This window comes from Mesoplodon densirostris, chromosome 7 (genome assembly GCF_025265405.1).
Source record: "Mesoplodon densirostris isolate mMesDen1 chromosome 7, mMesDen1 primary haplotype, whole genome shotgun sequence".
Taxonomy (NCBI): Eukaryota; Metazoa; Chordata; class Mammalia; order Artiodactyla; family Ziphiidae; genus Mesoplodon; species Mesoplodon densirostris.
The window spans coordinates 105,524,414-105,551,663 of NC_082667.1; the positions used below are offsets into that span (position 1 = coordinate 105,524,414).

General features: G+C 45.6%; 1 protein-coding gene and 1 pseudogene across 4 annotated transcripts in view; both read left to right on the forward strand.

Moving 5' to 3' along the window:
* The window catches only part of DIXDC1 (DIX domain containing 1), a 76,911-nt gene that overhangs the window by 28,189 nt on the left and 21,472 nt on the right, over window positions 1–27,250 (forward strand). For 3 of the 4 annotated variants that reach the window (XM_060103927.1, XM_060103928.1, XM_060103926.1), the window contains 9 exons: window positions 3,189–3,318; window positions 9,176–9,301; window positions 11,242–11,473; window positions 12,369–12,476; window positions 18,082–18,194; window positions 19,591–19,739; window positions 22,408–22,497; window positions 24,472–24,525; window positions 26,214–26,264. In XM_060103927.1, coding sequence (XP_059959910.1) covers window positions 3,189–3,318; window positions 9,176–9,301; window positions 11,242–11,473; window positions 12,369–12,476; window positions 18,082–18,194; window positions 19,591–19,739; window positions 22,408–22,497; window positions 24,472–24,525; window positions 26,214–26,264 — 1,053 coding nt within the window. Of the gene's footprint in view, window positions 1–3,188; window positions 3,319–9,175; window positions 9,302–11,241; window positions 11,474–12,368; window positions 12,477–14,598; window positions 15,272–18,081; window positions 18,195–19,590; window positions 19,740–22,407; window positions 22,498–24,471; window positions 24,526–26,213; window positions 26,265–27,250 lie in introns of those variants that run through there. The other variant, XM_060103930.1, reaches the window with a different exon arrangement.
* LOC132494429 (Krueppel-like factor 17) lies at window positions 6,089–7,243 on the forward strand (annotated as a pseudogene).

Sequence of the window (27,250 nt, forward strand, 5' to 3'; positions counted from 1 at the left end):
GCATCAGAGACGACTTACTTTTATTCATTGGCCAAAAGAAGGCTATGGTTACTTAAGTAAAATCGTCCTGGCCTGATGAAAAATACTTGTTGTTCTCTTCCCTTGCATAATTAACTTTTACAATCATTTTAAGTCTTAGCCTGATGAAATGTGACAAATGATTCACTGATTCAAACAGATATTTGTTGAGCACCTGTTACTCTGTGTCCAACAATCTTGAACTCTTACAACTTCCTGCATAGAGCGTAGTTCAGACCTCAGCTCCTTGTGAGCTCACTGTCCTCTCTGCCTCCTCTCCTCCTTCAGGAACCCCTCCACCGCCGAGCATGGGTTTCAGGTTGGGCTAATAGTCTCTTAGCACCTTGTACACCCCTGTCATAGTGCTTGTCTCTACCAGCCTGCAAGCTTCTCTTCCTCTCCCTCTCTTCTCGTATTTTTCCTGCAGACTTCTTGAAGGCATAACACTCTTTGTAGCCCCATAGCAGAACAGTGCCTGCACTCAACTTGTTGAACTGATTGCTTGACACAGGACGTCCTCAAGGAGATTGGAGTCTGAGGTGTGTGGGAGGGTCAGGGAAGGCTTCCTGGAAAAGGTGATGCTTGAGCTGAGATTTAAGAGGAGATGGCAAGCAGCAGAAGGTAGCGTGGCTGGAAAACATGGTGTGTTTGGGGCACTGCACATGGTTTGGATGAACTGAAACATGGGGGGCAAAAGTGGGGGAAGGGAGTGAGTGAAGCTGGAGAAGAGGTAAGGGCCAGCACATGACAGACTTAAATGCAGCTGAGGAGATTGGGTTTTATCTTGAGGATAATGAGAAGCCAGTGAAGGATTTTAAGCAGGAATGCGTGGAGGGTGGGTCGGGGGTGAGATTTGATACAGCGAGTTGTACATAAGCCTGGTAATCTGACCCAGCTGTTCCCCATAATGCCTTTCTGGCCCGGAGCAGAGTGGTTTGCTATGGAAGTGCCCTTTGCCTCGCCTGCCTCACAGTGTTTGGGCTGTACAGTGGGAGCAGACCTGGACAGGAGTCTGGCCCATGTTAAGGCAGAAGGTGCAGCCGCCTCTATTCTGCAGAGTGAGTTGAATAGCAAGAGGCCCTTGGTAAATGCTTGAACCACCTTTACTGGGTTTCCTTACCAGGTCTGCCAGGTCCTAGCTATGGGGACATTAGAGAAGTTGCATAATTTCTCTGAACCTCATCCATAGAATGGAGATGATACCGACCCTTCAGTGCTTTTGTGAGAACTGAATTAGGTAATGATAATGAAAATAATAATGACCATTTAGTAAGCATCAACTGTGTGGCAGGCTGTTTTCCAGGTACATTATTAACTCATTAAAACATATATAGGGGCTTCCCTGGTGGTGCAGTGGTTAAGAATACACTTGCCAATGCAGGGGACACGAGTTCAAGCCCTGGTCTGGGAAGATCCCACATGCTGCGGAGCAGCTAAGCCCGTGCACCACAACTACTGAGCCTGCACTCTAGAGCCCACGAGCCACGACTTCTGAGCCCATGTGCTGCAACTACTGAAGCCCGAGCGCCTAGAGCCCGTGCTCTGCAACAGGAGAAGCCACCGCAATGAGAAGCCCGCGCCCACCGCAACTAGAGAAAGCCCAGGTGCAGCAACGAAGACTCAACGCAGCCAAAAATCAAATAAATAAATAAGTAAATTTATTGTAAAAAACCATATATAAAACATAAAAAATAGTGTTTAGGGCTTCCCTGGTGGCGCAGTGGTTGAGAGTCCACCTGCCGATGCAGGGGACACGGGTTCGTGCCCCGGTCCAGGAGGATCCCACATGCCGCAGAGCGGCTGGGCCCATGAGCCATGGCCGCTGGGCCTGCGCGTCCGGAGCCTGTGCTCCTCAACGGGAGAGGTCACAGCGGTGAGAGGCCCGCGTACCGCAAAAATAAATAAATAAATAAAATAAAATTGTGTTTTGTTCATGGTAGGTACTCAGTAAATATCAGATTCCTCCCCCCACCTCCTGCTGATCATTGCACTTCCTATAGTTTGTCCATAGCTGATAGATTATTGCCTCAGCACTACCTTCCAAAGGACTTTATTTATTCCCACAAATCGACGTAGAGAAAGAAAATAGTGAAGATTTCATTTAAGCCCAGGAAGCAGCCAGTGAGTAATTTCCAACATCATTTCATTAAGGAAGTACTTGGGGCTTAGAAATCAACTGTACTTTAACCAAATTATAGTTTAATACCGTTAGCCTTTGAACTTAATTTTTAGGTTCAGGATCTTGGGCTTCTACAGAAATCAGACAGAACTGTTGCCTGTACTAAAACATTGTTCATGTGCTATTTTGGTGTTTGATGCCCATCTTCAGACCAGATAATCAGAATAAACACCTGAATGCAAGCTGTGTTTAAAATGGAATATGTAAGGTTGTCTCAGTGTTGGGATGAGTTATGTGTCCAACCTGAGTCTGACGGGTTTCTGATGGTACTGGGCCATAGCTTTGTCTGAAAATAAATGAAAGCTCCCTCCATCTGCAGCCCCAGTCCTCAGGAACACTGCTCATAGCCTTTTTTTTTTCTTTCTTTGTGCAGGTTTCAGGTAACTAGATCCTCTTTGACAATATAAAGCATGGATTAAAACTAACTCTGTAGCAATCCCAGGATTATAGGCTCAGGAGAATAAACCTTGGATTGGGTTCAGTTAAGTCTCACTGTAAAGAAATCAGCTATGGGAGAGGCATTTCTGAGCTTGGTTTCTGTTGATTCCTGGTTCCTCAAGATCAATTCTTAGGAGTGTCACAGTTCATTGTGCATACAGGACATGAGTGATTGTTCCTGAGAAGCATAATGGGTTGCTGTCAGCAGTGGTTACACTTGAAAACTGGCTGTGATTCTGGCCCAGCCTTTATCCCTGGTCAACAGAGCAAAACTCAAGGAAAGCAGGAGTCATAGTCACTGAAACACTCATCTGCGTACCTGTGTCCATACTGCCACCCAAGTCAGAGGTTAGCTTATCCCTGGAGACTAGCATAAAACTAGAGAATTTTAGAACATACTTCATGTCTGACCATCTTTCTTTCTTTCCTTAAAACCTTCTCCTCCTCCCTCTGGATATAGATTGCCCAATCTCAAATGCTGCCTTAGAGGGTGCAGGGTAGAGGATAAGAGTAATATGCAACTTTTCCCTTATTTCCACCTTTCATTTTCCAGCAACAGCTGCAGGCATATGTGGCCTGGGTGAACGCACAGCTGAAGAAGAGGCCAACAGTGAAGCCTGTGCAGGACCTGCGACAGGATCTCCGGGATGGGGTGATCCTGGCATATCTCATCGAGATTGTAGGTCAGTTGGCCCTGGACTCCAATGCTAGTGTAAACCAGAACATGGCCTCTTTTATCCTCCATATGCCCTTCTGAGCAGATTGCTTCTTCTTTAAAATAAATGGAAATGGGACTTCCCTGGTGGTCCAGTGGTTAAGAGTCTGCGCTTCCACTGCACGAGGCACAGGTTCGATCCCTGGTCGGGGAACTAAGATCCCGCATACTGCGGCCAAAAATTTTTTAAAAAATAAATGAATAAAATAAATGGAAATGGAGGGCCTCCCTGGTGGCGCAGTGGTTGAGAGTCCGCCTGCCGATGCAGGGGATACGGGTTCGTGCCCCGGTCTGGGAGGATCCCATATGCCGCGGAGCGGCTGGGCCCGTGAGCCATGGCCGCTGGGCCTGCGCATCCGGAGCCTGTGCTCCGCAACGGGAGAGGCCACAACAGTGAGAGGCCCGCATACCGCAAAAAGAAAAAAAAAAAAAAAAATGGAAATGGAAGTAGAGAAGACTTAAGATACTCGCCTAAGGTTACTTTATTTATTTATTGTCAATAAACACTGTGTTCCAGGTGTCGTGTTAAGCTTTGGGAATATGATGATGAGCACAGTCTAGGCTCTCAAGAGTCTCCCAATCTATTTGGAAAGACTGGAAAGTGAAGTCACTTCCATTAATGTACTTAGTATTCTGATGGGGCAAGTACAGATAGGAGCACATGGGGGACACCCAACCCAGTCTTAGGGGATGAGGGATGGCTTGCCAGAAGATTTGATGTCTAGACTGAGGCTGGAAAAGGAAGCGGTAGCCAGGCAAAAAGAAGGTGTGTTAGCAGCAAAAGGACCCCTCTACGGTATTCACTACCATGATGCTTCCCAAGAGACCTTGTTTTCTTGAAGCCCTGGAGTTGTTGCCAGTCATTCTTATTAGATGGTATCATAACCTTATTTCCATAGCATTTGTCTGTAGCTCTGTTATTATTTCTCTCACCAAAAGGTAATTATTTACTATCTATTTCTCCTGTATAGACTGAGCTCTTTAAGAGCAAGTACAGTATAATATTTTTTCTGTTTCTACAACCCCTAACCAAGTGCCAGACACATAGTAGGTACTCAGACGTTCATTGTCATGTAAGTCAGCTTACCTTGCTTAGAGTCTTTGAGGGATGTGGGGTTTGCAAGTGGTGTGTAAGAAGTCAGGTTTGCAACAGGCAGCCTGTCCATGAATACCTCATTCAGACAGCTCATGGATTCATTAGAATATTCACTTATAGTGATAATAACCATGGTAATAGTAATAGCAGCTGCTATTTATTGAACATCATCATTTAATTTCATTTGATCATCAACCTTTGAGAAACATAATAGCCCCATTTTCAGGAAACAAACTTAAAAGAGAACTTATAAAAATAAGTAAATTCATTGAGTACTTTATATATATATATATATATATATATATATATATATATATATATATGTATGTATATGTATATATCAAGCATCGTGCTAAGCATGCTACTTTGATGGATTTATGATATGGATATGATGTAAGTACTATTTCACCCATCTTATAGGATTTAGAAAGGTTAAGCAACTTTACAACGTCACGTAACTGTAAGTGGCAAAGCAGATATACAAACCTAGATCTGCTTTAATTCCAAAGCTCATTTTAAACATTTAACTTTTCATTCATTTGAATAGATTATACTGGAAATATAATCAATTAGAAAATCCAGAGAACACAAGAGGATATAAAGTCGAAAGCCATTTTTCCACCTCTGTCCCCCTGCCAGCTACCTGCTCTTTCTGGAGGCAACCAGTGTTAGCAGTTTCTTGCTTTTTTTCCCCAGAGATATTCTATGCATATATAAGCAATATGAATATGTATTCTTGTTTTCCCCGAACCCAGGTTCTTAAATGCTGCGTTCTGTTGTGACTTGGCTATATAGAAAAATTCACAGAATTCACTGCCTTATTTCCCATTCTTTCTTTAGCCAGCCCTCACTGGGCTTTTGGTCTCACTACTCCCCCGAAACTGCTCTCCTCAAGGTCACAACCTCTGCCTTGTCAAATCCAGTGGCCGGGCCTCAGTCCTCGCTGTGTTCAACTTAGCAGAACCTGACACAGTGGATCACTCCCTCCTCCTCCAAACACCTTCTCCCCTTGGTCTCCAGGACCCTGTGGTTTCGAGTTTTCCTCCTTCCTCACTGGCCTCTCCTGTTTGCTTTGCTGGCTTTCTCCTCCTTCCTGACCTCTAAATGTTGAAGTTCTCCTTAGAGGCTTAGACCTTAGTCCTTGTATATTCTCTATCCCTAAGTGAGCTCTTCCCAAATTTGTATCTTTAGCCCTAAGCTTTTCATTGAGTTCTAGACATGAATATCAACTTACTGTTCAACATCTCTGCTTGGATGTCTAAAATGCAGCTCTCGGGAATTCCCTGGCGGTCCAGTGGTTAGGACTCAGCGCTTTCACTGATGAGGGCCTGGGTTCAATCTGTGGTTGAGCCAAAAGAAAAAAATGCAACTCTCTTTATGTGTCATAATCAGAGCTTTTCCTTCTCCCCGCTGATCCCTCCATCCTCTGAGATTCTTCATCTAACACATCACAGTACCATTCACCCAGCTGTTAAAGCAGAACATTTAGAAGTTGTCTTTTATTATTCTCTTTTCCTCATATATCATATCCAGTCCTTCACATGTGCTGTGTGCTTTATATTAAAAATGTTCCCAGGAGCTTTGCTCAGGTGTGGGTCTGGACCCTTGCGTAGTCTCGATGTGCAACCAATCCCGGGTTAAGATGGAGCAGGGAGCCAAGGGCCTGAGCTGGTGGCATGTGGCTCTGCACCAGTTCACAGAGGAGACTGAGAAGTCAATGTCCATCTTGGACGTGTCTTCATCTCCTGGAGGCAGTGGGGTGCACACCTGTTGGAACCATGGCCCATGAGGTTTTCAACATGTCCCTCAGTGCACAGAGCTGGAGAGGATCCCCTTGGTCTCTGCTGAGGCACCCAGGCAGAATGCCAGTGAAATGGGACCACAGTTCAGTATGTTGCTGCCTGACCACGATGTGAGCCCCCAAGTGACTTTCATTCCTTCCCAGATGATTTACTCAGGGAATGTCTCCTTCCCAGCCAGGAATGATGATTTTCCAGGGGCCCCAAACAATGCCCTTAGGAGAGCCCAGTATTCCAGGGGCCACGACCTTTGGTGGGAATCTAAGGATGCCCCCCAATGGGCCGCCAGTCTCACCTGCCAGTGGAATCCCAATGATGTCCCGCATCAGAATGCGAACAATGCCTTATTCTGGCCTCCCAACAGTAACTTCTAACAGAGACCCTATAACACGTAAAATATTATTGTATATAACCGTGCCTTCCACTGAGGCCCAGGCAATGCTCCCCTCTTTGGCTCAGATGTTGCAGTCTAGAAACCCCACAACTTAGGGATGCCCCCAGCTGGATCCCATTATTGCTGGCTTTGGAATCCCAGGGCTCTTTTGTGAACCAGCCGGTCTCCCAGGAAGACCCCTTCCTACCTAAGTAGTCTTTACCTGCTCCACGGAGAGCAGAGCAGTACTCCGGGGCCCAGGAAAGGGCTCCCAGGAGGAGATCCCCAGCTTCAAGGCCTTAACCGCTGCAACTGAGAGAACTGTGAAAAAGCTTATACTAAGGGCTCCCACCTCGTGAGTCACCAACGCAAACACACAGGTGAAAGGCCCTGTAAATGCATGTGGGAAGCCTGTACTTGGTCCTTCTTCCTATCTGATGAACTTGGAAGACATATTCGGATACACACCAAATACCGACCATGTAAATGTGACCAGTGCAGCCGACAGTTTGTGAGATCTGACCATCTCAGGCAACACCAAAGGACTCATACACGGATCCCAACATCCCCAGACCCACCGGCTGACAGTGGACATATGGCTGGTCCTCCTGCTCCTGGTCTTTAGGTCAATCTGCTCTTCCCCTCATTTTGACCTTTCCGCCCAGATCCTGCCTGCCTCTGACAAGCTAGTCTCTTTGGTAGGTGTAGGCTTTGATGAAGACAGAAAGATTATGAGGCAGTGTTGAAGCCCATGTGACTCTGGATCTGGTCAGGGCTCAAAAACTGTCTTGGATGTCCTCATATCTCTGGGGCCACCTACTTTTGTGCCAAGTTCAGCCACATGGGAAGATGGACCAAAGTAGAGATAGGGAGCTTTATAAAAAGCTCTTTATCTTACGTCATTCCCAGCTTGAAACCCTTTAGCGACTCTCCTTTGCTTGCTGCATTAAACCCGACTTCCTTATCTTGGTCTTTGACAGTTTCCAGAGCCAGTTTCCAGAGCCAAGACTATGTTCAAATCCTGAATTTACTACTTACTAGTTATGTGACCTTGGGAAAGGTCTTTGATCATTATGCCAGGTTCCCTCTTCTGGTAAAAGAAAAACAGTGTTGGACTGTCATGAACACATCTTACGTACAAAAGCAGATTCTCTCCGGCACTCACCAGCCACATACCCAGAGTTTGTCTCCTCCCATCATTTCCAGACTTGGATGGAATGACCCCACAGGATATGGGATCTGGTATCTCAAATAGCCACTAGCAACCCAGGAATGTGGAAGAGTTAGTGCTCCTGGGGTAACATTTGACTAATGGGAGGTGGGAGAAATCCAGGTGATAAATTCCCTCTTCTTCCCTCCCTTCCCTGAACTGGTGCAAGATACCACTTCTCCCACTGGGGAGACCTCCCAAGTAGCCAGTGGACACAGCTTTTGTGCCTCTTCGAGGCTTGTCATGAAGCAGACTCAACCTGCTATCACCTGGCATTACCTCCTGTTCTTCCTTGTGTTGAGTCCTTTTTCTTACTCTCAGTGCCCTGTAATCACCCATATAAACATTGGTACTTTAAAACATTAATTACTAAATTAATTAAAAAATTAAAAAAATGTACCCAGTATCTGACTTCTTACCTCTCAGCTTCTTCCCAAACCATCATTATCTCTTGTCTGATTGTTTTCACTTCCTTTCTAACTAATCTCCCTATTTCCTCTTCACATAATCTATGTCCACACAGAGTCAACTTTTAAAAACATAAATCAGATCACGTAACTCCCTTACCTCAAACCCTCTGTTGGCTGTCCATTACACATAGAATAAAATTCAAGGTCTTTGCTCTTTTCCTCTGGTCCCTAAAGCTCCACATGGCCTGGCCTTGCTTACCTCTCCACCTTACCCTAGGACTCGACTCCTTGCTCTCTCCACTCCAGCCCTATGGTCTTGTTGCTGTTCCTCAGATAAGCTGAGCTCATTCCCACCTTGGGGTTGGGATCTGTGGATTCTCAGCCTGGAATGCTTCCTCCGCAAATCTTAACCTCTCTTACTTTATTCAAGCCTCTGCCCAAATGTGTTATTAGAGAGACCGTGATCACTCTTATTTGTCTTTCCTCATAGAACTTATCACTACCTGAAATTATATTGAAGATTTATTTGTTACCTTTGTCATCTGTCATCCCTACAGATATAAACTCTATGATGGAAGGAAAGACGTAGTCTTGGTCATTGCTGTTTCTCTGGTGCTTAGAACAGGGCCTGGCACACAGTGAATATTGTGATGAATATTTGTTGAATGAATATTCATGAATATTTGTTGAATGAAAAAATGTACGCACAGCAACTTCACAGGCCCCTGGGAATAAATTTGAAAATTTGAAGGCCCTGCAAAAGGCTTTCATTTTCCTATTCCCCTTCCAAATTACAAACACCAAGACCTAACTCACTTGCATATTTATAGATAATCTTAGTGTTTACATCAAATATTCTCTTTCTCTGTGTCTGGCTACTATGAAACTGTGATAGTACTGCTCCTCATAACTTCAAATATTTTCTTTATCCTAACAGCAGGAGAAAAGCTGAGTGGTGTACAGCTGAGTCCCAGTAACCAGCAGGAGATGAAGAATAATGTGGAGAAAGTGTTACAGTTTGTAGCCTCCAAAAAGATTCGTATGCACCAGACTTCAGCTAAAGGTCAGTGCTTCATCCTGTCCATGGTGGGTGAGTACACTCATCTTTCTTTACCTGGTGATTGTCACCCTCAGAAGAACTATCTGTTATGTAGCTGAGGGTTCCGAGTAGACTCGAGTAGGATTAGGCCCACGACCTCGTATCATTTTTCCATAAAGAAAGTTATCCTCTTGGGACAGAGTGATTATCAAAATCTAAGTGCTTTGGAAACCTGGGTGAAGATAGAAGTTCTCTATTCATTTTAACTGACTAAAGTTTTGCTTGAGTGTGTGTAGGAAGATTAACAGAAAAGAAATTATAAAATTGTGATATTAATTTTAGAATGTCTTGTTTAAGTTATCAAAAATGAAGATAGATTATGTTTTTTGAGTTTTTTGAGCCACATGGCCAGAAGAGGACACCTCTCAATCCAGTTTGAGCCCAGGCTGCAGGGAAGAAATGGTGTAGGTGTCCTCAGAAAGCACAGGCTCCCAGGTCCTGTCACTGCTTCTGTAGAACTGATTATAATCTGGTTCTGTTTCAGCTTCAGTTTCTGGGCCTGATTGCCTGTGGCTCTAATGAGAATGGGGGCAGGAGGGAGCCCACCTTTCATGTGTTATTAGTGTTCTCTGTGTTGGGCTCATTCAGGTGGGGCAGATACTGACCATTGAGAGGGCCTGTAGAAGGTATCAATCAATCCTTTTGGAAGCCTTGCATATTTTAGAAGGCTATGAAACTAAAAAATAGAATTTTACCTATTTCCTTATGTTAACCAGACCTATTATATTTTTTTCTGCCTGCATTTCTCTTTTTTTCTAGGACAAAATTTAGAATGCCATAATATCTCAGATCTGGTCCCCATGAGGAGTGGGCTTGGGGATCTGGCCCATTAAAGTCGGCTATTTTGAGGGAACACGGCTGTTCAGGACATCATTGTCTTTTACCTGGAGAAGTGCAACAGCTTCCTAATTAGTCCCACTGCATCCATTTCTGTCCCCCTCCCCTCTGCTCTCCACACTGCAGCCAGAATGATCTTTCTAAGAATATATATGCTCATGCCAGTCCTCCGCATCTGAGGGCCCTGAGGAGAAAATCCAGAGTCCTTCCTCTGGCTTACCATGCCCTTCCTGACCTCACCTCCAGTTCATCCTCCTCCATCTTTCACCCTCTCCCCCTGCACTCTGAGCTCTGGCTATGCTGAACTGCTTTCTGTTCCTCTTCCACAGCGTGTGCCATAGAAATATAATGTGAGTCTCATACGTGACTTGACTGTGTCTAATAGCCACGGTTAAAAAAAAAAAGAAAAAGAAATGGTTGAAAATAATTTTAATAATATATTTTACTTAACCCAACATATCCAAAATATTATCAGCTCAACATACAATCAATGTAAAAAACTATTAATGAGACATTTTACATTCTATTTTTTGTACTAAGTCTCATGAGATTTTTCATTCTGTTTTTGTGTGTGTGCTAGGTTAGTACTAACACATTTCAGTTCAGACTACAGCTACCTTAATAGGTATTAAGTGCTCACTAGCCACATGTGGCTAGTGGCTCCCATACCGGACGGCGCAGTTCGGGTGTGTCGTGTTGTCTCACCTCTAGACCTTCATGCCTGCTGTTCCCTCTTCTTGGAATACTCTTCCTTCCCTTCCCTCATCTGATAAACCGTTATTGGTCAGTCCCGTCTCAGTTTAGAACTCACTTCCTCTGGGAGTCGCTCCCAGAGCCCTCTAGACTAGACAAGATGCTTCTACTCTGAGCTCCCAGAGAAGCCTGTACCTCTCCTCTCATATGTTATTGTCCTTTATTGTAATTGTTTTCAAATACTCTGTCTCCCTGTTGAACACAGAGAGCTTGATTGCCTCGCTTACCTGCTCACTAGCAAATACATAGTAACTGAATGAGTCCTCAGCTCTCTGCCTCTCTCTCAGGACCTCTCGGTCTGTTCTGATCCTCAGATATCGTGGAAGGCAACCTGAAGTCTATCATGAGGCTGGTCCTGGCCTTGGCAGCTCATTTCAAACCGGGCTCCAGCAGGACAGTGAACCAAGGACAGGACGCCAGAGCCCCTCTGCAGAGTCACCAGCCACACTGTGCCACTGCTGTGGCCCAGGGAGCAGCTGCCGCCCTAGCTGATGTGTGTCACGACATGTCACGGTCAGGGCGGGATGTCTTTCGATACAGACAGAGGTAAGGATGGAAATCTGGGGATGGGAACTCAACGCACTCTGATATTTCTTCCCTTAAATGATATAGTGCAGTAAATGGAAATATCAACTAAACAGCCCACATTGCAGAAAAGAGCATGGAGTGGAGGTTGGAGAGGGCGCTCCAAAAGAGAAAAAAGGCCCTTTCTTTTAGAGATGTTTATTTTGCCTTTAGTAGAAAGTAAAGGAATCGTATATGTAATTTTTTGCTTTGGTGTGCAGAGTTTTGTTTTATTTTATTTTTTAAAATATTCATGTATTTATTTATTTGGCTGCATCTGGTCTTAGTTGCGGCATGCGGGATCTTTTAGATGTGGCACGCGGACTCTTGATCGCAGCCCGCAGGCTTCTCTCTAGTTGTAGCATTCAGGCTCTAGAGCGCATGGACTTAGTTGCCTCGCGGCATGTGTGATCTTAGTTCCCTGACCAGGGATCAAACCCATGTCCCCTGCATTGGAAGGCGGATTCTTAACCACTGGACCACCAGGGAAGTCCCCAGAGTTTTAAATATATGCCTTTGGCACAGTGTGTTTTCTGCACCGGGAGATATACGTGGCAGCAACATCCTGATTCATCCCTGAGTCTCCCCCTGGAGTGTATCCTAAAGGGCGGGCTGTCCTAGAGAGTCATGGCAGGAAACGCTTTGTGGGTAGTGCGTCTGCTGAGAGGGAACACGACTCTGAGGTGTTGCAGAGATTGGTGAAATTACTGTTTTTTTGTATCTACCTTTCTTACTAGGTTTCAAGTGTCCTTAAGGCAGGGGCTTTGCCTTATTCATCTTTTTTCCCATAGTGCTCCCAAAGTGGTGTCTATCAGTACTTGTTGGGTTGACCTGAAGGACTGACACCTTCTCCTTTGCTGGTGCCCTCTGCCTTTAGGAACAGCAGCCTGGATGAGGAGATTGAGAATCCATGCTGGAGCGTGCGAGCCCTGGTGCAGCAGTATGAAGGGCAACAAAGGTCCCCGTCCGAGTCCAGCTGCTCCAGGTAACTGTGGCTTCTGATTCTTCACCACTACAGTCCTCCCTAAGAGCTGAATTGTGGGGATTCTCAAGGTTGTCGGCTTCAGGTAGTAATGCAACAGGCAATAAGGCACTGAAGCCCTTTCTCTTTCCCTCAGTTTATGTTTGGCTTTAAAGGGGTAGCCCTCAGCACGGTCTGTGGTTTTGTGCTGACGGGAGGGTAGGCTGGGATGCTTGTGAATTTCCTACATACCAGTGCCAGTGCTTCGCTGTGTCCACGTGGGGGCATGACTGGGACCTGCTAGGGCCCAGCCTGATGGTTCTGATATTTGCATATCAGCTGCCAGTGTTTGTCAGAGCCAGTTCCATTGCACTGTCTTTGTGCCTGAGTCTGACTCTTAAGTTATGGCCTGAGAAGGCTGTATAAAGCTCATAGCAAGAGAAAATGAGCAGAGTTGTCTTACAGCCTTTAGAATGTTCCCAGCTTTCATTTACAGGGCTGGGAATTGTGGCCGATTAGTACACATTTGAGTGGGCTAACAATGTGTGTGACTCTAGCTGAAAAATGTTGTCTATATCCCTTAGAGCCAAATGCAGTGACCAAAACAGGACACAGTGCTCTAATAAAAGCCTGATCAATGCCAAGTATAGTGGCAGAAAAAGATTACTTTCCTGGCCCATGTAAATCATGCTCCTATAAACACATCCCCAGATCATGTTAGCTTATTTACTAACTTCATTTCATTGCTGAATCATATTTAATTTATGCTCTTATAACCTTTTCTCTCTTACCTCAACCCAGGGTTAGTCTGTTCTAGTTAAGCCTAATTGTTCTTTATCTAATATGTATGTATTTTATGTGTTTTTCTTCCTCCTATTTCTTTTCCTAATAAAATTCCATCTTAGTTTGATGGATCATTTTCTAATTTGCTGAGGATCATTTTCTAATTTGCTGAGGCCCCACGGAATTCTTTCCATCATTTTAATATACTGGTAACCTTGCTCGACTTTAATTTTCACATTTAATAGTTGTGGTTTTTTATTTTTAAAATTCACATGACATTAAATGAACCATTAATCATTTTAAAGTGTACAATTCAGTGGTATGTAGTACCTTCATTAATATTGTGCAACCATCACTTCTATCCAGTCCAAAGAGATTTTCATCACCCCAAAGGGAAACCTTGTATCCATTAAGCAATAGATGTGCTTTTACTGAGAATCGAAACCATTCCTTCCTTGCTTGCTGCTTGGACTATCACTTGGTATAGAATCAAAGGATATTTCATTGTATAATGAGATCTGTTGCTTCCTGCATGGCTTCAGGCCTTTTACTTTTCTTTGCCTGATAGTGCTTGCCAGAGTTAGAGAGAGAAATAAAGAGTCTGGATTTTTTCCTGAGAGCACCTGCTTTCCTCCTGTCTGGCAGAACTCAGACTGGGAGCAGGGGTATGAGACCGTGTGAATTAGGGGCCATTGGAAATCAGGCTTCAGTGGGCCAACAGTGACAGTTTTCTAGGCGAGGGGTCAGAGAATAGTTTGCTTTCCTCTTTCTCTCCTTCCTGATTTGGTCGTTTTCTTCTAAGCCAACCTCTCACTCACCTCTTTGGGATGCTCAGGCAGCACGCTGGGATCCAGAAGGCTCTGGCACATTCTGTCCCACTCCCCACCCCCCTCCGCCACCCCCCACTCAGGGGGAGTCCACCTAATGTCTAAGTGATCCATGAAGGCCAGGAGGTCCCTGGTATGTGATTCAGAACGGGGAGTGGTTCAGAAGGTAGGAAAGATAGGCCCTTATGTCCCATCCCCTCCCCCTGCTCCTTGAGAGACATCCTGGCAAAGCCCTGCCCGACTGCCCGCCTGTTGCTTCGTAGACCTGTAGACCTCGGGCCAGCCTCTCACCATATCCAAGCAAAACGATCCTTAGCTGGGGAAAAAATAACACATGAAACGCCCGAGGGGACGGTGCGGGGAGACAGGCGTTCGGCGGGTTTCCGGGGAAGCCCCCTCCCACAAGGGGCCGGGTTAGACCCACTCCGACCTCCGTGCCCACGAAGGCAGGGTTCAGAGAAGAGAAGGCACCGCTATCAGTTCTGGGCTTCTCCAGACCGAGACCACAGACTCCTCCCTCTGCCGACCGGCGGCCTCTCCGGTGCCTCGCCAGGGGCTCCCGCTGGGCCCCGCAGCCCCGCCCCGCTCTGCCCGGAGCTCAGTCGGCCGGCCGAGCGCCAGCCTGGGTCCGAGCCCGGCGCTGCCTGGCCGCAAGTGACAGCCTGGGACGCGGGGGAGGGCGTCGGGAGGGTGGGACCGGGGAGGCGGTGCGGAGCTGGGATCGTCGCCCGCTCGCCGCCCGCCGCCCGCCCGGGACTCGACCGCGCAGCCGGAGCTGCAGGCAGCCTTTCTCCGGTGGGTCGGAGATGGGTTGAAATGCCTGCGCCCGGGGGCACGCCGGGAGCCGCGCGGCCGCGGAGACCACGATGCCGCTGCCGGGGACCCGCAGCCTGCGAGGGGAGGCGGCTTCCGCCGAGGCTGGGCTGCTGCAGTGTCTGAGCTGCCGGGACAGCGCGCCTCAGAGCCGGGAGCATCCCCGTCCCTGGGGCCGAGACGCCTGCTTCTCTGTCCTCCCTCCTCCCTCTCGGGACCGGGGCGAGCGGCTCTGGTAGTTGGCCTGCCCGTGGAGTCGTTCTTCGGGCCCCAGCGCGGGGAGACATGCCCGAATTGGGGAGCGCTGTGACTTTCAGCCTCCCACTTCACCCCGGAAAGCCGACTTGCTGAAGCCGGAGCCACGAGGGGGACCATGGGAGGGACGCAAGTCAAATGGTGAGGTGAAGCCACTTTGGCTTTGGAGGTGGGGGGCATGGGTGGCAGCAGGGCCAGGACTGGAGGATGCTGTTGGCCAGAGACAGGCGGGGATCGGTGGGGGCGCTATACTGGGGAGAACAGGCTGCTGGCCTGGGATTATCACTGTAAAAGACATGGGTTTAGGAAGCTGCAACCAGCATAGGGGAAGGAGTGGACCTTGACACTGTCTGGTCTCTACTGAAGGAGGCACTTCAGGACGGAACAGAACTCATATGGCCCAGTACCCGTTTTTTTAAAAAAAATTGATTTGACTCTAATTTGAAGGTAGCTTTTCTGGGAGATTGTTTGTCTGGTAAGATTGGAGAGATGTTAGACCTGTGGGAATTAATAATGTATCAGTCAGACCCAGTTTGCACTCACTTGTTCCTTGACTTGACAGGATTATGATGGCAAGTAGGAAATTACTTGTTTATAAGATAGGGTTTTAAAGCGAATCAGGGAGAGCCTAAATCATATAATTAATTAGCATTAAAGTACTTTTGTCTGGCCAGAGGCAGAGGATTTAGTGTACCATCCTCATCCGTGAGGTTCTTCTTGGGGAGGCGGCAAGATGCCTGCTCTGACATGTGCCTCAGGATTTTTCTTCCTCAGATCCTTTACCTTTTGACTTGGCCAGTTAGTTTCATGGCTTTGTCTCTCTGTGGCCTCACACACTGGCAGCCCCAATTCAAGAAAGAGAAATGTTGTTTTCCTTTGGCTGCCCTGCCACTCCCCCAGTGGGGTTGGATATGCAGACATCCGCCTCTTTCTGCCCTTATATGGGAGACAGCTCACTTAGGAGGGAGCCAGTGGAGCTGAGCATGCGTCTCTGCTTTTAGGAAAGCATCTTTCCGCCTGCATCCTAGGTTCACACCACCCCTCCCCCACCCCCCTTCGTCTCACACATACCCACATTTAGTGGTCCAGCTAAATGCAAGCAAGGGAACGTGTCAGCCATAACACCTTGTCAGCTGAGAAAGTGTTGTCTTACCATTTCTCAAAAAGGAGCAGCTGGTGCAGACCTCTTTCTGCACTTGGATCCCCATTGCTATATGAAGGCGGATGCTGAGGCCTGAAGAGTCATAAATCTGTTCTTCTTATGAATGACATAGTACCCTTAGACTAATGCTTTTCCGGCAGTTCATGCATGTTGGCCTGGAAGTCAGATTGCCTAAGTGGTGAAAGATGGATAAGAGAGTTCTGTGAAGCAATTACCTTTTCTAAATACCACTTCTTGCCTATCTCCACCCATCTTACCTGTTTGGGTTGTAGGTCTAGAGATATGATTAAGTGACTTTTTTTTTTTTTTTTCCGGTACGCGGGCCTCTCACTGCCGCAGCCTCTCCCGTTGCGGAGCACAGGCTCCGGACGCGCAGGCTCAGCGGCCATGGCTCACGGGCCCAGCCGCTCCGCGGCATGTGGGATCTTCCCAGACCGGGGCACGAACCCGTGTCCCTTGCATCAGCAGGCAGACTCTCAACCACTGCGCCACCAGGGAAGCCCAAGTGACTTTTTTTTAATTTGAAGAAGCAAAAAACGAAAATTTTTTCTGTGGTTCTAATAAGGATGAGGATGTGTTACTGGTTGAGGTCATTCCCACCAAAGCCCAAAACTCCGGACAACGAGGAGGTTGAGACACTGGTCCTCAGGCTGTTTCAGAGAGTTTTGAAATCTCTTGCTAACTCCACTGTGCTTGGCTCTTGTTTTTGGTGGTTTCTAGGAAGATGAAATGTTAACTCCTGATCGTGGCTGGGAGGATTAGCCTGGGAGACTTCAGGGGCACATTAAGTGGGTCAATGAATCCAAGACACTTTCACTGTTGTCTGGGTGATGGATTTGGAAGGAATTCCTGAGAGGGGGCTGGGTCTGCAGACCCCACAACCCCTGAGATTGTTTCAGTGCTGATGTTCTCAAGGTGTGATGCAAAGAAAGATGGCTCTTCAGATGGAAGCATCGGCCACATTCCCATCGTGTCCTGTAGATTTGCTTCTGGAGATTTAAAATCCTGCTTCCCTCAAAATGCAAACAGTTCCTTCCAAGGCTAGTAGTTCTACTAGAATTTAAGAATTGTTGCAGGGTTTCTGATGACAATTTGAAAATAGTGTGGCAGAGATATGAATAACTCCTTGATGGCAGTAAATCAAGTAAACCTTTACCATCCCCTAGCAGGTCTTTTCCCCTTTTGACATATTATCCTTTTCTGTATCATGTCCTAGCTTTGTTGATATGTCACTGCTCCTTTGCCCAGCCTGGCACTGTCCACACTCCAGCAGTTTCTCCCCTCTCAGGCACCCTCCACACTGTCCCCTACTTTGGGATCAGCCCAGAGCTGATCTGCCATAGATTTTCCTTCCAGCTCCCAAAGCTACTAAAACACATACTACATCAGCCCCTGAACTTGGGCCCAGGGATGATGGTGGAGGAGGTGGTAGTTAAGTAAAAAGCAAAAACAAAAACAAAAAGCCAAACCAAACAAAACTTAGAGTTCTTTAAAATGCTGGATTATCCATCCTTCTGGTAAATCTCTTCTCAGTGAGCTAGGGTTAAAGGCAGCCTTGTTGTGGAAAAGACTTCCTGGGACTGGGTCATTCATTCATTCAATATTCATTTCATTCATTTAACAAGCTCATCATTCATTCTACAAACATTTGTTCTTGCTGTGGGCCAGGCACCGTGTCAGGCAGTAGGAGTTAGATGAATAAGAACACGTTTCTGGGATAAATTAGGAAAGCTGGCTTCTAAACAACGGTTCGCAATAATTGTTTCTCTTTCTTTTCCTTCGGTCACAGCCTGACTTCCCCCAGTCCTATCCACAGTGCAAAGAGCGACTCCATTATAACCCAGTCGGAGGAGAAGGCAGATTTCGTGATTATTCCCTCTGAAGGAATAGAGAACAAAACAGGTACTATTTCTCAGCCTGCCTGGGTTGGCTCAAGGAACAGCTTCAAGAGTCTGGGGGTCCTGACTGTCTCCTTGGCCTTCTCCCTCCATATTCTGTGCATGCAGGGTCCACTCTAGAGAGCTCTAATGCTTTGTAGCCGGTAAATGTTGTATCCTCTCATAGATTGTCACTTCTGATGTCCTAGCTGTCAAACATCCTGCAGCAGTGTAGACAGGCTGTTCATTAGCCGGCTGCCTATGAGTTAGGAGATGACTTTAAAACAGGCAGAAGCCTACTCAAGTTAACAGTTTTTATTATTTCTGTGTTATGCAAATAATTTCAGTGCTTCTCTAACTTAAGTTGGGGCCAGGAATATATAGTAGGAGGTGAGGCATCTGTGAGAACATACAGCACAGAGCAGTTCTGCATCATGTTTGGTATAAAGGCTACAGAAAGGACCAGAGTTCCCTTTGTGTAGACTTCTTCCTCTGTCTCGGTCGATCTTTTTCTTACATTAAACCCAGAGGAAAGCATGGAAGAAGCGAAGCACAAGACTTAGAGTTTTATTTGCCTGTAAGGGATATAATGAAACTGAAGCCCTCTGAAGGAAAACTGGAATTAAATTCTTCCTTATTCCATTTCCTGTCTAGCCCTGGCGTTAGTACTAAAAAGTCAGTCTTGTTCCTGAGTCAGAAATTCCTGGCACCCTGGGGAGGGAGAGGGAGGCCTTTACAGAGTGCTGGCTCTGAACCAGCTACCACGGGCCCTGCACATAGGTTACCTCATTTAGTCGCACAACAACCCAGAGGGATTATACTTATCATATTCATTCTTATGAATGAACTCAGAGCAAAGAGACTGTAAAGATAGGGAAATAAAACCAGAGAGAGAGAGAGAGAGAGAGATATGAAACACTTTGTACAACTATGGTTTGTTTCCTTTGTGACTCACACAATGTTATATGTGAAAGGGATTCAGTCATAGCAGAATGGTCAAAGGAACTTGAGTTGAGGTCTTCCCTCTAAAGCTCCAGAGCAACCAACAGGAATTTTGTTTTCATTGCCTCTGACAGCTTCCCCCTTTGTAGCTGGCAGGATCAAGCACTAGGAATGCCAATTCTAGAGAATTAAGAGGAAAATCTGTCCCATACCAAGATTCCCAGGGAGTCTTATTGCTTCCTTAAGGTTCGAAAGAGGATGGATCTCCACAACAGTGTCACTCCCGTGAGCCTGGAGTCTGTCAATGGCCAGTTCTCTCTGTCTCACAACCCCACCTGGTGGAGAGTCCAGTCTGTGCAGTGAGGGCAGGTTCCGCAGGCAGGTGACCTGGCCCTGTGAACACGCAGGACTGTGACTGCTTTCTGCCTGCAGCTCAGTTTTCTTCAACATGAACTGTACTCCCTCCTTTCCTCTTGTAGAGGAGACAGACTCTCCATTATCCCGGGACTGGAGACCAGGCAGCCCCCGGCCCTATCTGGAGACTTCATGGGAAGAACAGCTGTTGGAACAACAAGAACATTTGGAAAAAGAAATGGAGGAAGCCAAGAAAATGATATCAGGATTACAGGTAGCTCTTTGCCTCATAGTTTGTCTTCGGTGCACCAATTTTTTTCTTTTTTTCTTGGCTGCGCTGCACGGCTTGTGGGATCTTAGTTCCCCGACCAGGAATTGAACCCTGGCCATGGCAGTGAAAGTGCTGAATCCTAACCGCTGGGCCACCAGGGAATTCCCGCACCAATTGTTTATTATTTTTAAGTCACTCGGATCAGTTGAAAGTAAACTGACTCAGTTATGTATGAGGTCAGAATTGGGGAGTTTACATAGGGGGAGTAGTGCGCGAAGAGCAGAAAATCCCTTACAGGTGAGTATGCTTAAATGGGCCTCAGGGACTCTTGTTGACAGCATGGCTGTTAGGAGTTCTGCAAGCATGGGAGCCATATCCACCGTTACCAAACCTCTACTCTGGCTCTCTGCTTTGTGGGTGGGTTTCTCCCCTGTCTGCAGCCACAGACCTGCAATGGCAGCTTTCACCGAAGAATGGCATTGTGAAGAGTCAGGATTTTCTCCTAGGAATTCACCGTCAGGAAGGCTGTACATGCCAGTAATGCTGCAGGTCTCTGCCTGGTCTAGCTAAGGGATTTAGCTCACTCTTAGTGCATTTGTAAGTGGACGCCAAGGCATAAAGATCAGGTAGAAGAGCAACAAAGCCCTTCAGTTTTTCCTATACCTTCTGTGCCAGCAAATCTCCCCCAGAGGCCAACTGACCCACTTGACTTAGTTCCTACCCTGAATGACCCCCCTCAGTCCTCCGTCTTTGTGTGTCTGTCCCTGTTTGGGGGAGCCCTTATAGTGTTCTGATGACCCTGAAATTGCCTAGGAATATTCCTTTCTGTTTGTGCTGGGAACTGCACTGCTTCTGAATTGTCAAATATTTATGGACACGTAAACAAAGCCCACATTATGTGAGTGGCTCTGGCAGCCTGCAGGCGGTGGAGGGCGTACTCCCAGCCAGCCAGCAACAGGGTGGGGACACAAAGCGTTCCTAAAGAAAAAGGGAGATTCGTGCAGTGGTAAAATAATTTGCATAATGTATGCCCCAGGAACTGAGAGGGGTTGGAGGAACGTTTACTGCCTAAACATTCCCAAGGAGGTTGTTGCTCTTCCCTCATTTGCTCTGTATTTTTAAATGTCTGCCTTTTAGTTCCCTTCTCTGTCCCTCCAATAAGGAATGGTTTAGTTAATGGAATGGTTTTTTTGTGCTGTCCTTTAATAGGAAGGATTAAAGCATGGAGGATTTTGGGATTGTACTCAACCAGGTTTTTCCCAGGATAATTTCACTGTATGAACATAGATATCCATCAATTTGGTTTTCAGTTTGGTTTGCGTTTTTCAATCTGGGAGAAATCCCATAGCGGATTAGACAGAAAAAGAAGAGAATCAACAGGCAGAAAGTCAGCATCCTAATATTCCCTGCAAACAGAGGAGTTTTAATTCACAGCCACAGGATCACAATGAGAATTCAGTTCCATTACAGAATACAATGGGGCTCACAGCATCCACTGGGCTTCTTAACTCTTTCAGTGATGAACAAGTTGCATGCTGAGCCACGTCCAGGATTTCTGACTTTTTAGTGTACGTTATTAGAGCCGGGTGAACACTTTGACCATAGAGTCCATATTTCTGTAGTGTCGTTCTCCCCAGGTCCCTGCCACAACTCCATGGGATAACCAAATTCATTCGCTTGGCTAAAATTGTATTATTAATTAGTACTTGGTAGACTTGGTAGTGGCTGGGTCTTAAAATGATTTTATATACCAACATTTATAATGTAATTTATGTTATATTTATTGAAACAAGGTTTAACCTCTGTATCTCTTCTCTTTGGATTGGATTGAGAAAAAATCATGATACAAAATGGTGCTAGATTTTCAAATCTTTCACTGAGCCCGTAGGTCTTGTACCTACCTGCAGGGGTAGACCCAAGTTTTGTGGGTCCTAAAGCATACCATTTGGGGGGGCCTTCTTTAAGATTTAAGATTACAGATTATGACGACAATGTTAGCTATAGGACCCTGGGAGGGGCAGGACTGGGAAGGCGCCCTGAGGTTTGAGCTTCCTTAGCCTCAGGGTAAATCTGTATCACCCCGCCACCCCACCGCCAATATTCTAATGAAAACAAAGCCTGGTGTGAGGCCTTGAAATAAATACGGACACCTTTCCGCAAATACGTTTTCCTTCTTGTTCTATCCAGGTTGCCCTAGGGAGCAAAAAAGAAGAATTATTAAATCAAACAAGAATCAAACAAACCCAAGTCCAAGCTCTAAATGTATTCCAAATAATTCCTTATAATAAACTTTTCTATGGCAGGATAATTCTACACTGTTTTTAGTTCACTTTCCAGCTGGTAAAATTCAGTTTGAACAGCTCCGGTTTGAAATGTCGCTTCTGAAAGGAAAATTTATTTTTAGAATTTTTTTCTGGGGCCAAGGAGCCTTGGAGCAGAGGGTTGAGGTGTATCCAGAGAGGTGAGAGAGGCCTGGAGCACCGGCCGGACAAAAGCACTCCAGACAGATTCAGGATGAGCAGTTGGAGGTATCTAAGGGTCCACAGTTACCAGGGAGATTTCTAGAGGAAGCCCAGTTGTAGTTTCATTTTGGGATGAGCTTACCAAGGCCAACTCTAGACTCCATCATCTGATGGGAGTTAAGTTTCTTTCTGCCTTTGTGGTTGTCCAGGCCTTACTGCTCAATGGATCCTTACCCGAAGATGAACAGGAGAGGCCCTTGGCCCTCTGTGAACCAGGAGTCAATCCCGAGGAACAATTGGTGAGCTCCTTCTTTTGTGACTGGACACTGAATAATCTGGTTTGAGTGTTTGATTTATTTTTAGCATTGGACACTCATCTGTGCCCTCTTAAAATGCTCTCTTCCCTGACTTCAACTCTTCTGGCTTTCCTCATATATGTTTGACTACTCTTCCTTTCTCCCACAAATATTTATTGTGTGCTGACTCTGTCCCAGACACTGTTTCAAAGAGCCAGAGACACCTGAAGGACAGATCAGACCTCAGACCCTCTCCTCGTGGAGTCTACATTCAGGTCCCTGTCGACTGATAAAAAATGCACAACCTAAAAGTCAAGGCTTATGTTTCATTCGGTGAGGACTTAAGGACAAAACTAAGGACTTAAGCCCAGGACACAGCATCTCAGATAACTCTGAGAGACTGCTCCACAAAGGAAGGGGGGAAGCCAGGATATATAGGAGTTTTTGCAACAAAAAACAGGTAGTCAGAACATCAAAAGATTACTCTTTTTTTTTTTTTTTCTGCTGTACGTGGGCCTCTCACTGTTGTGGCCTCTCCCGTTGCGGAGCACAGGCTCCGGACGTGCAGGCTCAGCGGCCATGGCTCACGGGCCCAGCCGCTCTGCGGCATGTGGGATCCTCCCAGACCGGGGCACGAACCCGTGTCCCCTGCATTGGCAGGTGGACTCTCAACCACTGCGCCACCAGGGAAGCCCAAAAGATTACTCTTAATAAAAGAAAACCAGGTATTTCAAGGAATTCCGCGCTTTTCTATGTATGGGAAGATGCAAGAGTCTGGTCTCACTGACGTCGTTCCTTTGATGTGCACCTCAGCTATCTGGGGCCAGGATCCTGCGCTTTCTCATCCTGAGTCTCCTCAGAGGTGGTTGCAGCAGTTGACTGCTAGATGCGGGCATTCTTTGTTTCCACCCCGAGTTCCCTCAGGGCTCACCGCCCAGGCAGTTGTCCTGCGGTGGCTTGATGGCTGTCTTTATTTATTGATTTGGCAGGTGGCATTCTTAGTTCACATCCCCTTTGAATCTTCTCTTTTTCTGCCTGTGCCTTAAATGTTGCTGCTTCTCAGGGTTCCACTCTGGACCCTCTTCTATCTTATCCATTCACCTGAGTAATACCTGCTGCCATGGCTTCACTTGCTTCCCACCTGTCTCATATGTTGCCTCTCAAATATTTATTTCTAGCCTAGCTCTCTCCATGGAGTTCTACATTTATAAATGTAACATGCACCTGCCTGTTGATTATCTCCACTATATGCCCCATAAGCATCTCAATTTCAATGAGTCCTAAATTAAATACCTTTCTCTTCCTTCTCTCCCCACCCCCAAAACTACTTGTCTTCTAGGTTTCTGATCTTTATCACTATCCATCTACCCAAATACCCAAAACAAATCTGAATCTCATCCTGGAATCCTTTGCGGCCCTTCCCTCTATATCCAGTTAGTTACCAAGTTTTTCAGTATACTTTGAAAATATCTTCATCCAGTTTTCTCCATTCTCACAGCTGCTACTTTAATTTCAGGCCTCCGTCCAGTATTCTGGTGGCCTTCTAACTGGTTTTCCTGATTCCTGTCCTGTCCTCCTCTAATTCATTTTCCATAAAACAGCAAGAATAATTTGACTTCAAAGCAGATTTTATTTTGTCATCCCTTTGCCTAAAACTTCATCAGTTCCCCATTGCCCTTACTGGCCTTCATCATCCTGCTCCATTTTCCCCTCGAGTCTCATCTCTTGTCATTTCTCTTTCCACTTGCCCAGCCCCTGCACACAACACACACATATTCATTCTAAACTTTATCCACATTCATCTACTCACACCACCCCGGCCATATGCATCACTGGAGGGCAGGGACTGTTTCCTGTTCTTTGCAGCCGCTGTACAGGGCTAGCATCTAATAACTGCTCAATAAATAGTTGTTGAATGAATGGCCTCTGAATTTTACAGCATAGGTACATAACCATCTCTTTTTGCCTTACATTCAGATTATAATCCAAAGTCGTCTGGATCAGAGTATGGAGGAGAATCAGGACCTAAAGGTATGTCAGGAAATGTACATTTTGCCCTTTGAAAAAAAATTATGGGACTATTACACACCAACTTCAGGGCAGTAATGGGGAGCAGGGAAGGATGCAGGCTCAAGACTTTGGCTGTACCTGTATTATGTCTTTAATTGAGAGAAAGAGATATGTCCTAAATATGGCAAAAAGGTGATACCTTTTTAATCTCAGTGGTTAGTAATAGGTATCTATGTCATTATTGCCTATACCTTTCTGTATATTTGAAATGTTTCATATTGTTTATCTTTTTAATTAAAATAAACAGTGGATCTAATATCCATATGGTCATATTTTAAATAATTGACATAACATTATATTAGTTTCAGCTGTACAACGTATGTATATATTGTAAAATAATCACAATAAGCCTAGTTAACATTTGTCACCATACATAGTTACAGATTTTTTTCTTGCGATGAGAACTTTTTAAATAATTAATTAATTAATTAATTAATTAATTAATTAAAAATTTTTGGCTGCGTTGGTTCTTCATTGCTGCGCATGGGCTTTCTCTAGTTGTGGCAAGCGGGGGCTACTCTTCGTTGCAGTATGTGAGCTACTCACTGCCGTGGTTTCTCTTGTTGAGGAGCATGGGCTCTAGGTGCACAGGCTTCAGTAGTTGTGGAATGTGGGCTCAGTAGTTGTGCCTCGCGGGCTCTAGAGCGCAGGCTCAGTAGTTGAGGCACACGGGCTTAGTTGCTCCGTGGAATGTGGGACCTTCCCGGACCACGGCTCGAACCCGTGTCCCCTGCATCGGCAGGCGGACTCTCAACCACTGCGCCACCAGGGAAGCCCAGTATGGTCTTTTTTAATGAACACTTTCCAAAATTCTTTTAGTTCAGTGGGTCTTAGCTTTTTTGAGGCCATAAGTATATGACTACAGCCATTAACCCTCTCCCCAGAAATTTGCATGAAAGCACCCACACCCACTCACTGACTTGAATTTTGATTGGAGTAACTTTGGAGCCCATCTGTGGAGTCCAGGTCAAGAATCCCCATTTTAGATATGTTAATTCCAAACTCTTGATGGGGTGCAATAGGAAAAGAAGAGAGTACAGTCTGAGTTGTGGGTGTTTCTCTCCTATAATCTCTTTCCTAGTAACAGTCATAATCTGTTGTAAGGGAGGGTTAACTAAGTCTTTTATTATTGGGCTAAATGTGGTTTTGTTTGGTCCATAAAGAACAATACGCTCTTCGAGAACAGAAGCACTCTAATCCTTTATGAACATTAAAAATGAAGATAATTATTTCATGAAATTGGGGGTAGCCATATTAAGATATGATCATATATTTCAGTGAGAGGGATTTAGATTGTTATGATTTATGATTAAGTTTCCCTGTTGGCGAGGATTGCTAAATATAGGAATGAGAACCTATGGGAATGTATGGTAACTTATTTCTTGGCAAGAAAGAGCATGGGCAGTTGAGCCTGGACAACTGGACAGCTGAGCCTGGGTGCCACAGGGAAGAATGGAATGGGTCCTGTTTGTTTCTGTGGGTCAGCCTTTACTGTTTACTAGAAGGCAGACCTGCCTTCTGCCTCGGTGGAAGGTTGATTTTTCTTGGAATGGTTATATCTGAGTTTGGTGTTCTTACTGACGGAATGAGCTAATGCTTCTGAAGCAACCCAGATGCTACCATCTGATCTAACGATATTTGGTTTGCAGAAGGAGCTGCTGAAGTATAAACAAGAAGCCAGAAACTTACAGGGGATCAAGGTAAAAAGAAAGACATATAACTCTTTAAATAAACTCTCTACAAAGTAAAGCAGTCTGTGGATAAGAGTGGGTCCTGGGGGGCTAGCTGGGTCCTATAGTCTTTTCTTGTGTACATCTGATGGGGCCTTTCACAGGCTCTGTGCTACTAGTAAAGAGAGGGCTTTGTGGATGGGAGGTGAGACAGGTGGAGGAATATACCTCTGTTTTGCTGAGGCTTATTTCTGGTGGTTATGACTCATGGTGCTGTCACTTCCCTCTGCCACCTTCGTTGTTTCTATGTGTGAAAACAATCCGTTATTACAGTTTTCTTCAGTTTCAGTTTTCTGTCAGTTTTCTTCAGTTCTGAGAAGAATATACTCTTAAAAATTGTAATTTACTTAGGTTTTGAATAGTTAATGACATTCAAATGGTTTGAAGCTAAAAGGGTACAAAAGGATGATCCTTGAGAAGTCTGCCTTCCAGCCCTGTCCTCCCAGTCACCTAGTTCTCTTTCTTATCAGTTAGTACCAAATATGTATGTATGTAATTTTTCCCCAAATAATTACATACTATAAATACAGTTTGACACGTTGTTTTTTTCACTTAGCAATGTATCTTAGAGATCGTTCTATTTCAGTACATAAAGACCTTAGTATTCCAGTATGTGGAATCTTATAATTCATTTAATCAGTTCCTACTGATAGTCTTCTGGGTTAGTTCCAGTCTTTTGCTAATACAAACAGTGATCTGGCTAATAATCTTGCTTATATGTTATTTCACCCAAGTAGGAGTATATGTGCTGAATGAATACCTGGAAGTGGAAAAAGATGTTCTCAAGCTGCTGCTTTTCCCTCTCCTCTTCCCGATACTCCCATTCATGGGCTAGACTAGGGTATAACTCAGCAGCGTTTTCCAGGGTATATTCTATAGCCTTAGTCCTTTGAGATACTCCAGAAAACAGCATGTTTCATGCTCAAATAAAAAGCAGTGCTCTATAGGCTTGAAGA